Source organism: Manis pentadactyla, chromosome 7, assembly GCF_030020395.1.
Source record: "Manis pentadactyla isolate mManPen7 chromosome 7, mManPen7.hap1, whole genome shotgun sequence".
Taxonomy (NCBI): domain Eukaryota; kingdom Metazoa; phylum Chordata; class Mammalia; order Pholidota; family Manidae; genus Manis; species Manis pentadactyla.
In genome coordinates, this window is record NC_080025.1 from 1,467,222 (window position 1) to 1,480,057 (window position 12,836).

Here is a 12,836-nt window from a genome sequence, read left to right on the forward strand (position 1 = left end):
CTGATTTGGCTCCACAGATGTGTGTCCACAGGCCTTTGTCTAAGCAGCATATTAAGCGACTCATGGTAAGAAAGTCCTTAGGAAATGGGGCCCTCTAGCTTCTCCTCGCAGGCTGCAGAAGCTGCCTTACAAAGGCACGCTCGCCGTGGCTGCAGGGTGGCATCGGGCCGAGTGGAGAGGAGGTGACCACGCAGAGCAGCAGCAAGCATTCGCGTGGGGTCTGGGGAGGCCACGGACAGCACGGCGCTTGCACGGAGTAAGTCAATCCCTGACGGACGCACGTAAAGGCAGGCGCCGGGACAGGCCGGGCGTCCGTGCACACGCAGCCCTCGGGGTGCGGCGGGAATTCGTGCCGCCGTCGCTTGTGAGGCATGCCTATGGCGCTTTGCCGTAAGGACTCAGCGGCAGCTGCCCTGGGGGGCTCGGCCAGAAGCCTGCCACCACGGACCACGGGAGACCAGGCAGGGGTCCTCGGGAAGGCGGCTCCCTCGCAGGGCCCGGCCAGCCCAGGAGGCGGTCACCATACGCCCCAGGGTCTTCACACCCTGATGCTTATTTATAACAAAAGCAATGACGGTTTCCATTTGCTGAGGTGTGTGGGTATTTTACAGATAGTTGCTCTAAACCTGAGACCTGGGCGAGCTCGTACACGTGGTCCCGCCGAGCACCCGAGCCCACAGCCCCGACCCTGCTCCCTGGCGCCCCCGTGCGGCCGCCCGAGGAGGGGCTCTGCGGGGCGCTGGCCAGGCACACGGCGGCCGTCGCCGCTCCCTGGCTGCCGCTGGGACTTGTCTCGGTTCCGCAGGACACCGACCCCAGCCCGTGTGCAAGACCCTCGCGCATCTGCCACGGCGTCAGCTCACTGCCGCCCCACCCGGCGTCTCCCTATGCTACTCAGGCTCTTTTCAGCCAAAGAAAAAACTAACGAAAACTCTCCTTAAAATGCAAACAGCTTCCACACTGTAATAAACACACAGCGAAAAGTACTACTCTATTACCTGAAATAACTGGAGAGAGACACACGAGCCGACCTAACCATTTCTACTGGACTTCATGATATGTATACTTAGATGATTAATATGCGCAGGGAGAAATAGAGCAGCATTATGGCAAGTGACAGAGGGGACCTACTCTGGGAGGAGCTTACTCACCATTAAACCACAAAATGCATATGATGGACGTTGCTACATTCATGTTATAAAAAAACCTTGCTAAAACTTTTATCTAAAAACCTATCAAAAGATTTCAAAGACTTACTACTTCTTGAAAACGAATTAAAGTCAGTTGTTTGAGCACTTCATTTACCCAGTGCAGAGCGGGCACTTGATGGTGACTTACTGAAGTGGATCGTGAGATGCCTATGCAAATGGTACATGCCCACGGCCCAGCAGGTCCTGTCACTGGGCTGCCAGGACAGGCCCTTCCAAGAAGTTGTTGATACTCTGTCCCTTAGAATTTTATCTGCATAGTTACTGGGAGAATATACATTTTGAAATAAAATAATTATGAAAATAAAACGATCAACTTTGAAGGAGTACTTTCTCACTGAGAAGCCACTTCTCCATCAAAATTAGAATGACTAGCATGCATGATTTAACCTGATGAAACTAATTCACAAAGAGAATGAGAGGAACTAGATTAGAGCTCCAGGTGCAAATGTGGGGTCTGGGCTTAAATGAGCCGGCCCAGGATGCCTGTGTGCAGCCCCCCCATCACCCAGACCCCCGAGGAGGCACCTGCAGCGTGTAGCCGGGCTCGCACTGGAAGGAGAGCACGTCGTTCACCAGGTAGCGTGTTCCGGCCTTCATGCCGTTGCTGGGAGGGGCTGGTTCAGGGCATGCAGCCAGGCCGACAGCTGGGGATGTGCAAAGACCGATTCTCAGAGAGTGTATAATATAAGCAATATTCTCTTCATTTGAATAACAAAGTGGTTTTTTCCTATTGCTCTCCTACTGTAGAAACGAACACTTTTAACTCTTACCCTTGGTATTTTACCAAGAAGACTTTAGCTAACTTTAAATCAATTACTAGCTAATTCTTAATTTATTTCATTTTCATCATGCAGTAAATCAAGGTTTTTTAAATATAAGATTTATTACTTATTAAATATTAAACACTATTAATTCCAAAGCATACACGTTTTCAGAGGTCCTTTAAAAATGATGCTCCCTGTTATATGCAAAGCCCATGATATTGCTCTCTTGATTTGTTTTGCATTCTTGGCAGTCTTTTTGAAAAATTTGTGTCGGTCTGGGAATTCTATCATCCAGGAAAACATAATAAGAGAACAAATATTTATATTCTTTCTTTCTCATTTAAAGACAACAAACAAAAAAGTTCTTACGACCAGTCTGCTCTTAGGTAAATAGGACCAATTTTCATAGGTCATAAAACTGTAATCAGGTTCTTTCTGACGGAATTCCCTATAAATACGGCATTAACAATGAAAAAAGAAAGCATCATATATATTGGAATTCGCCTATAGCATCTGATGAATTAATGCTAAGTGCAAACTGACACCGACACACACTGGTATGAACTGTCACAGGAACAGACATGCTGCCATGGTGTGTTATGTGTTACAGAATCAACACATGGGGCATGAAGTGTGCTCAAGGTTAGTCGATTTCAAATACTGCGTTTCGGGACTACAAAGACGACTGCCATTCCCATGACGGCCTGTCACACCGGCGTCTCCTCGCGCCCGGGTCACCAAGTGCTATTGGCTCAGCGTGTACCACAGGCTACAGAGCAGGCTGCACAGCCAAAGCAGATAAGTGGCTGAAATGATCCTCTACAGATATTTGCTGAGCCACAGGACCAGAGCCCAAGTATGTTCCAGACACCGCCTTTCTCTCTTACGGTAAGCGATCTGCCTGCAGCACTAAGGGTGACCCAAGTCACAGGAGACAGTGGGCTTGTGTCATGAGGAGGGACTTTCATTTTTGGGTCCAGGAAACTGACTCCAGAGAGGGGAAGCCCGAGGGCGTGCCAGGCGCAAATCCAAAAACCTGCTGGGTCAGAAGCACAATACCAGGCAGAGGGTGAGAACAGAGCCACACAGAGGCATCCCAGTCGTAAAGGAGTGGGGCCAAAACCTCCCCCAAGATCAGCCTGGCCCATTGTGGACCACTCAGGATAGCCGGAGAGGAGGCGAGGCAGCCCTGGGAACACCAGTGAGGAGGTGAGGAGACATGTTAGCACCTTAGCAGGCAAGATGACTGACTTGACAACTGTTACAGGTGAGGAGGTGGACTGACGAATTTTGGGTAAAGAAAAAGGGTGACATTATTTGCATTTAGTCATTAGGCTAATCAAAATGTGAAAAAGAAGATGTGACAAGAAGCAGGTTGGGTGGTGTATGACAGTAAATCTAAACTGGAATGAAGGACAATTTAAGTCCATCAATGGATACATCATTCTCTGGAAAATCTGAGAACATTCCTTAACATAAAATTCCTTTTAGGGCAGAGTCTCAGAAAATGTTTCAGTTCAGTGAAATTGATACTTAATGGTTTAAATCCTGGGTGGCATTTTGGCCATGTGACAGACAAAACTGTAAAGCCAGTCAATTAAAGATATTTATTTAGACATAAGAATAGTCACAGAGGAAAAGATACATATACAATAGCTGTTTTAAAGATTTCCTGAAGTGAAATTGTCAGACACAACCATCTGATAGATAGGAAAATCCACAATCAATTTTTCACAAGTAGTAACAATTGGAAAAGTAAATTGCCACAATGTAGGACAAAATTTTTATAGAATTCTAGTTCTTTCAAAATATGGCATGCTAATATTCCATACCATCAGTTACAAGACAGCAAGTGCTACCAAGCAAAGCAGGGTGCACACACTCACATTCTGAATCACGAGGTATCCTGCTTAAATATGGGGACAATGGGATGGTGATGACTGTGCATACTAGAGGGTCAGACCTACTGCCATGAGGAAACAGGACCGGCACAAACATCTTATGTATCATGGTGGTTATGCTATATAATTCATAAATGTATATTCTGGTCATCTCAAATGTAAAAATTTGGGGCATTTAGGAAGTAGCAGAAGAAGTTTTTATTCCCCATGCCTGGAAGAGCAAAGAATATAAAACAAAGCCATTAAAAAGATGAGTGACCTGATTTGACCAAATATACAGTTTAATGGCTCTGCCTATCACTGATCATCAAATGTTAAAGTTCTGAACCAGAATATAGCAATTAGTCTCATCCATCTATAGAATTCATTGTAGCCACTCAGGCTTGTAAAATTCAGGGAACAGCCTGCTGCTATCTTGAAAATGACAATTATTTTGAAACACATGCTATTCATGTGATTTTTGTCAAATATGTAGAGCAGGATGAACAGGACGTTGTAGATATATTTGAAGTAATTTTGAACATTTTTTTTCTCAACTTAGCATTGTCCTTATTTTGAGTGGCATAGTATATGGTTTTCAAATTTCACAACTCAAAATAAAATGTCATTCTAACCAGAGAGTTCAAAACAATAAGGAAGATAAAAGCCAAAAAGAGGAAAGCAGACTAAATGGAAAGATAATGAGAGCTAGATTATTTCGGGGGCAAAAAGTCAAAGGCCATATATGCAGATACACAAGCATTCAGTACCCAGGTCAAGCATAGACACTAGAGGGAATATTACTTTTGAAAAGAAAAAAAAAATTGTTGGGCACATTGTTTACTGTAACTGACATAATAAGCATTCTTTTGCACATGACTAGCAGATAAAGATCTATCTTTCTTTACATGCATATAGGTATGGTGCACCGTAAGACAGAAGTGTTATTGATAACCTCTGCAGACCCATAAATCAAAAACTGCATTAAAGGTCAGACAATGTTTTGGAAATAGGTGAATAAAGAAATGAAAAATTCATTTAGGGAGACATCATAGGATACTGACATTAGACAAAATGGATGTCAAATGCCATGATCACACAGACATAAATATACACAGGTCACCCTGTACACTCGCACTTATACTACACTGTTTAATGCATCAATACATCTTCATGACAGCAAAGAGAATCTATAGAGAAAACTCCACTAATAAAACAGTATCCTAGGTAAAGACAGTACATTTTTGTTCCTTGTCAAAGAAGTTTAGCATGTATGTGAAGCTAAACATACTTTCTTGTATCTGTAAACTGTTGGGAGGTTCGGTCCACAAAATAAATGCTATTTCTATCCCTTCCAATTTAGTAGATCATAAGTATCTTTGATCTACTAAATGGAAAGCATATAAGACTTTTTCCATCCACTACTAAATGGAAGCATAAAAGACTGTGTATCCAGTGTCAGGAGAAGTGATAGCATAAATCTGGGGGAGTTAGATATTGTATCGCTCTCAAGGATTTGCAAAGTATATTCATATATTATAAATGAAGAACCAAAATCCTGCATTGATGAATCTTCTTCAAGTTTACTTAACCCAAGATTTCCAAAATTTACTGGCTCGCAGGATCATTTTGGTCTGTGTGCTGCCCGTGAACATCGCAGGGCAGAGGTGCTCTACAGAACATGGAGAAGCACTGGTCTTGTCCAGTACCCGCACTCACGGAAGAGGGCATGTCATTAATCCAAGGTCACAAAACCAGGACATGGCAAAGCCTATCTACACCCAGGCCTCCTGAACTTCAGTGAATCATTGATCCCAGCACCACACAGCAGAGCCCTGGTCATTCAGTAAGGTCAAAATTGTTTCTGGACCATTAGCTGGCTCAGTTTCCCTAATGAAACCACAGACTCTGGTGGGAGAAAACTGCTTCTCCCTTCATCAGCAGCATTACGAGCACAGTGGGTGCTATGGGGAGAAAAATCCCATCTCCTGCCTTCTCTCTGTGGAAGGAAAAAGAACAGTGGGATACACACCCGATGTTCTGACTTGTCAGACAGTTGCCCAAGGGATTGGTTTTTCTGTCTTGCTTGAAACTGAGGGCTGGTTTGTTGAGGGCCGAGGGCAAGACTGGCTGCCTCTGAGGGCAAAGGTGATATGTGTAGGTTGGTTTAGTGCCAGAATCTGCAGAATCACAAAAAGCTACTAGGAAGAGCTTTGGCACCAGAGAGGCCACAATGCCATAGAAAGATATAAGAGGGACTCCTGATTAGAAATGAGCAACCATCTCCAATAGATTATATGCAGAAACCAGCAAAGAGACATCCTCAGAAAGGCTGGAGAGCTCTTCAGAATCCACTTGGGCTGACTGGTCAGAGTCCTCCCCGGACACAACCAGACTGCACAGTGGGAAAGGTGGCTGATTTTTAAGATGCCAAAGCCCTAATAGAGAATAACAAGGCATACAAAGAAATAGGGAAACATGGCTCAGGCAAAGGATCAAATCAAATCTCCAGAAGCTCACCCTAAATAATTGGAGATACATGCACTGCCAAAGAATTCAAAATAACCCTCAAAAGAATTCTCAATAAATATATGAGAACACAGATAAACCACTAACTTCAATCAAGAAAAGGATCAATGAACAAAATGAAAAATCAACAAACTATGATGAAGAACCACACAGAGATTTCTGAATTGAAGAAAACACTAACTGAACTGACAAATTCAATAGAGAGTGATCAAGTTTGATCTAGCAGAAGAAAGATAGAGCAAACTTGATGAAAGGTCATTTGAAATTATTGAGTCAGAGGAGCAAAAACAAAAAAAAAAGAATGGAGAGAAATGAAGACTGCTTCAGGGACTTACAAGAAACCATCAAGTGGAAAATATATGTTTTATGGGAATCTCAGAAGGAAGGAAAAAGAGAGAAGAGGGCGGAGAGTCTATTTGAAGAAACAATGGCTGCAATTGCCCAAATCTGAGGAAAGAAATGGAAATTAAAGAAGCTCATGCATCCCGGCTAGGACAAATCTAAGGAGACCTACACTGGCACACATTACCACTAACCTGTCAGGTCACAAAGTGAAACACTTTTTCCTCTTGAAAACAGGAAGAGAAAAGCAAACTGCAAAGTATAAGGATACTCCTATTAGATTTCCAGTGTATTTCTCAGCAGAAACTTTGCAGCCTAAAGGGAGTGAAATGATGTATTCAGAGTGCCAAAGGAAAAAAGGTGAAAATCAAGAATACTGTCCTTCAGAAATGAAGAAGAAAGGAAGACTTTTCTAGGAAAACAAAAGCTGAGGGAGCATACTACCACTAGACCTGCCTTAAAAGAAATGCAAAAGGACATCTTTTGCATTGAAGGAACAATAAACAGTGACACAGAACCATGCAAAATCATCAAACTCCCAGGTGAAAGTAAATATGCAGACACATATGGAATCCTGTAGTACTGTATGTAATCTAGGCACATCAGTCACTTTTAAATCTGGTATAGAATTTTAAAAACAAAAGCACAAAAAGCAATTATAAATGTCTGTTAGTGGTATATATTGCAAAAAGAGGTAATGTGTGTCATCAGCAAAGTGTAGGAGAGGGACAGAGATGTAAAGTAGTTGAATTTTTATATGATATTCAAGTTGGCATCAGTTTAAAATACACTGTTGTAACTTAAGGTGCTTTATATAATCGCAATGGCAACCACATAGAAAATACCTATTGAATGCCCTTAAGGTGGGTGAGAAAGGAATTATAACACGTCAGTACAAATATCAGGGAAATACAAAAGAAGGCAGCAAGAGAGGAGAAGAGGGACAAAACACTCTAAGACGTATGGAAAACAAATGAATAAAACGGCAATAGTAAGCCTTCCCTATCAATACTTACTTTAAAAGTCAGTGGATTAAATTCCTAAATTAAAAGAGACAGATTGGCAGAATGGATAAAAAAATAAGGCCCCACTATGTGCTGTCTGCAAGAACCCACTTTGCATCCAAGGACACACACAGGCTCAGAGTGAAAGGGAAAGATTTCCCCATAAAAACAGGAAGCTGAGGACAGGCATTACCTATTTGTAGCAGGCCAAACGGATTCTAAGACAAAAATCTGTCACAGGCGCCCAGATGGACTTTTTATAATGAGTAAAGGGTCAATTCACCAGGAATATGTAATGATCATAAATACATAGGCACCTAACATTGGAACTCCTAAATGTCTGAAGGAAATATAGGGAGAAATGGGCACAATCACAGAAAGAGCAGGATCCTTCAATACCCCACTTGCAGTGACAGACAAAACAATGAGGCACCTATCAGTAAGGACACAGGAGACTTATTTCAGGGATATACTGCTAAGACTCTGAATTTAGAAGCTTGCAGATTAATAATACATATTTTGAGGTAGGTAAGGAAATATGTCAATAGATTAGAAATAGTACATTATCTTTTTGCAACTCACCACAACAGTCCTACTGCTTGATATTGCCTTTAAGACGATTACTTCTATGAACACTTTACATAATCTGCATTTTAAACTCTGGCACAAAGAATTAGAACAGAAAAATGACTGTCTCTCAGTATATAGGAAGGAGGTAAAGAATGATGTGAACTCTCAGGATGGCATTAGCATCAGAAAACAACCACTCAAAAAAATGATAAAGATGAAACTATAGCATTATGGTTGGCCAAATAAAAATAAATAAATACAGGAAGTGATTAAGTGAAGACTTCAGTTCTTGAACAAGATTCAGTCTGGTGAGAAATATCTTAGTCTCTCTCTCTTAATGCAGTATATTGGCTGGGAATAAAGTGGGAGGCAGACAATTACATCGTTGGAGCTCCGAGTACACGGTTAATTGTACACAATACTAACTGTAGGTTGATTACATCCCAAGCGCCTCTTTCTATAAGAAATGAGTGAAGTCACAGCCACAGGCTGACTCTGAGAGGAGATCAGAGCACTCATGGATCCTAACAGTGCTAAAAATATTGGTGAATTTATTAACACTGTCAAATAAGGTTTATAGTTTCCTATCTACAGATATTCACAAAATGTATCAAAGTATCCGTTTTTTTCCAGACATTTCCTACATAAATAACATCCACAGTTATCATTTCACTCCGTCACCGAAGTAGTCCTATTCAAATGAATTGGAATAAACTTGCATACAAATGCCTGTAATAAGTAGGGAAATTTAACCAGACTGTGAAACAACCCTGTGGTTTGAGTCTGGTTCAGAATATTTATCATCAGCTGGAAATCTGGCCTTTCAAAAACATGTAGTGCATTTACATCCCAGCAAACTGTTTATCTTGATTCAAAAGATCACTTACTAAAGCTTATCTATATACTTGCTTATTTGCAACTGCTTATTAAAGGAGATGAGTATCAACATTGAGTGTTTTTAGTGCTTAAAACATGTCCTAAAATAAACTTCGTTTTCACTGGAAGTTCTAATTTTGCTTTCACAAGGATTACCTGCACAATCAAATACCCCACATATGTGTAGACCTGACCTTTGCTGACCCCATTCTGTCAGACTGTTAACTCAGCCTCACACCCACTTTTAAAAGGTCAACTATTCTGTCACAATGCCTTCCCCCAATTAAACTGAACAACACAAGCTGCTCTGAAATGGTGGCTTTTTGCTGGCTCTGTGCTATGGCCTTTGAGACTAGTAACAGGAATGGCTCTGACCATAATCTATTGGGAAATTATGCTTTTGTTCTTGGACGCTGGTATGGATATTCGCCGTCACTCACAGACAAGTACTGCAACATGGTTACTTTTCATACTTGGTAACACAGTCCGAATGATGGCGGTACTTTTACCTGATGGTTCCAGACTGCAGCACGGGCGACCTGAACCTCGGCGCTCACTGTGTGACAGTCGGGAGCTCAGCACTGCAGATACTAACGCCTATGTTTCCTCGCTAATCTGTCATTTGTAACGTGTATTTCGTAGAGATAGTCTTTGGATGACCCCGTTTCACGTGACTTCTAAAACAGTGCTAGGACAGCAGCATTTCACCGCATGGTAAAGGCATGGATTTATTTTTTCCTTTAAGGAACCTGCTCATCATAACAATGGAAGCCAATGCAGAAGCGGTTGGCCTTACTTTTGTATTCCAGGTGAAACCCAGCAGCCGCCACACTGATGTCAGACTGGAAATGCAGGTAGAGCTGATTGGACGTGCTGTTCAGCAGTGCCGGCACCGTGGTACCTGTAAGAAAGAGGGACACGGACCTTCACCGTTAGGCACGCACTCACTTTTCTATACGAACCACATGGAGAGGCCTGTGCCAGGCTGCAGACGCCTCCAACCTGCCCGACGGCCGCCTCTGGCCTCCAGCCTATCTGACAGCTGCCTCTGGCCTCCAACCTGCCTGATGGTCGCCTCTGGTCTCCAACCTGCCTGATGGCCGCCTCTGGTCTCCAGCCCGTCTGACTGCCACCTACTGAACCCTGAGTATCGTTTTCATGGCCCTTTGGGCCTATTTCTCAGGCACAACCAGACAAACCCATCAAGCACCTCTGCAAACATATTGGTTATTTCCTGGCACGACCCAAGGCACAGCCTCCCCTGGGTAGGACAGAGCCTTAGATGTGGACTTCACTAAACACACAAGGATGATAAGCAGACTGATCCAGTTACACAAAATATGGAACGCTTAAAGCCCGAGCTGGCCTCTACTTCCACAGCCATCACCACTTTGAATGCCTGCCTAGGCTAATGAAATAGCCATCTTGCCCTAAAAAATCTTTATTTGCCTTCTCCCTATATATTGCCCTTTCTGCACACAAAATAATCTTCTCTGAGGTCAGCATATGGAGTCTCTCATGGGCTTACAAAGGTGACTCTCAGTCTAAGCACTGACTCACCCAGGAAGTTTGGCATCCATGGCCAGTCAGCACCCAAAGTGTTACTGGACCGTGAGAAGGCACAGTGGGAAACGAGGGAAGGAAGGAGAACACTGCAGTCTGACTGTGTGCCCGCCGGGAGGCATGGGGTGGGGGTGGGGCTCCTGTGGAAGCGGATGCCCTGATGGGTGGGGGCTGTGTCTCGGTCCCTTTACCCTGGCTGTTAGGGGGTGGGCTCTGGACATGGGGTCCTTTCAGAACCATCAGTGCATATTCAGTGAAGAAACACCTCTAAGTGGTGCTGAATGATTAACACTTGGAAAATATTTGCAGATTTACCTCCTTTGTTGTTTGGCCTTGTTTTGATAGATGATAGATCAGAGATGGATTTTGTTTTTAACTAACAATTGTGGGGGAAAATGGTTGGTCAGTGCAAAAACAGATGATTGTTTGAAACTACGTACTAGCAAATGAAGTGCAGAGATGGGAATGCTGCAAAGTGGGGTGACCTGGCCTGTTTCCAAAAAGAAGAGTCGTTCTTCTGAGGAATCTACTCCCCTTCCCCAGCGGGGCACACCCAGGCTCAGAGAGGGCCTTCTGACGGGGAAGGAGGCAAGAAATGTGGGGCATCAGCTGTGCCCCGCCAGCCGACTTGGGGCTCCTTCCAGCTCAATGAGAATGACACAGCCACCAAAAACACTGACTTTCGCCTCTTTCAAATTTGTGTGGTGTTTGCTGCTCTCTTACTGTTGTGTTATTTTTGTATTTTTGCATGTCTGCAGAAAGAACACTGGTTTACGACAGGTGACACGTTTTCCTCTGGCATCTGCACTGCTCCCTGCTCAGTGCCCTGTGACAGGTGGGCAGCAGCCCCCCCCCACTGCGTCCTTCTGCTTGGTGACCCTCAGTCTGTGAGGCCAAGCAGCCCTTCCTTGCTCTCCGCCTCCAAGGCTCATCCCATGCCCTGCTGGGAACACAGTCCAGCTTCCCCGTCTGGGGACACTGTTCCCTGGGTCCACGTGTGTGATGTCACCCCTGCCCCCCACACCTCTTGCTTGGTGAGTGTTCCCAATGCACCCTCTTTGGAGATGAGTCCCTAGCTTACACTCTAACTGTGATAGCCCCCGTGCCTTGCACAGAAATGTGCACACACAGGCATTTACAATACACCATTGGACTTTTCTGTCTCTAGTGACTGTATTTCCGGGGATCAGAAAACCTACTTGCACTCCTGAGTCTGACAGAAATTAGTTCCAACACTGAAAACATTTTAGTATGTTCCAGTGGTACACAATAAAAAGTGACAAATCCCTTATAAGTGACTGACACGAGTGGGGTAGGAGAGCGCTCTGTGAGCTGTCATGTCCCCTCCAGTGACGTGAACGGCAGCAAGTAAATGTGTGCAGGGCAGTGCGGTCATCTGCTCTGCTACAGAAGACGCTGGACGCTCAGATGGCACACGGGATGTGCTGGTGGGCTGGGAGGGCCCTGAGCTGGGCACCTGGGAGGGCCCTTCGCAGAATGGACTACGGAGGCAGCTTATCCCCCCACGCAAAGTGCAGCTCAGAGCTCACCAAGTGTTGGCACAGGGAGAATGTGTTTGATCCCATTGTTTACTGGGACCTGGATAGGACAGCACCTGACAAAGAACCCGTGGAGCCTGCGCTGCTGTCCCTCTGGTCCCCCTCTGAGCTCACTGGTATCCACTTCCCCTGAATACTGACTGTCAGCTACAGACTCGGGTGAATCCCACTCTGGTTTTATAACCTGCCCACTTCCAAAAATGGTTTTGAATAGCTTACAACATATGTCTTACATACATACGCCTCTCCAAATGGAAAAGAAAAACAAAAAACTTGAGTTTATTTAAAAAGTCGACCATTTTTCCTGGAATATGCACCTCTAACAACTATTCTTGTTTGTTTTTACTGGACAACTAACTTAAAACCAGCTCAACAGCTCCATTATAAATATTTTCAAAGTATCATAGGAATAAAATTCTTTAAATATTAGGTTCTTAAAAATATTCAAGTTTTATGGTTGATTTGAGAGTTCTCTCCTATAAAATTAAGAAAAATATTTTTAAATTTTCAATAATTTTTACCTTAAAGTTGCAAATTT

At 43.7% G+C, this 12,836-nt stretch overlaps 1 protein-coding gene across 1 annotated transcript in view; it reads right to left on the reverse strand.

Annotated features, from left to right (window-relative positions):
- The window catches only part of CSMD1 (CUB and Sushi multiple domains 1), a 1,485,257-nt gene that overhangs the window by 129,870 nt on the left and 1,342,551 nt on the right, over positions 1-12,836 (reverse strand). The window contains exons 37-38 of the mRNA XM_036898253.2: positions 9,973-10,077; positions 1,737-1,855 (exon numbers count right to left, since the gene is read on the reverse strand). Coding sequence (XP_036754148.2) covers positions 1,737-1,855; positions 9,973-10,077 — 224 coding nt within the window. The remainder of the gene's footprint in view (positions 1-1,736; positions 1,856-9,972; positions 10,078-12,836) is intronic.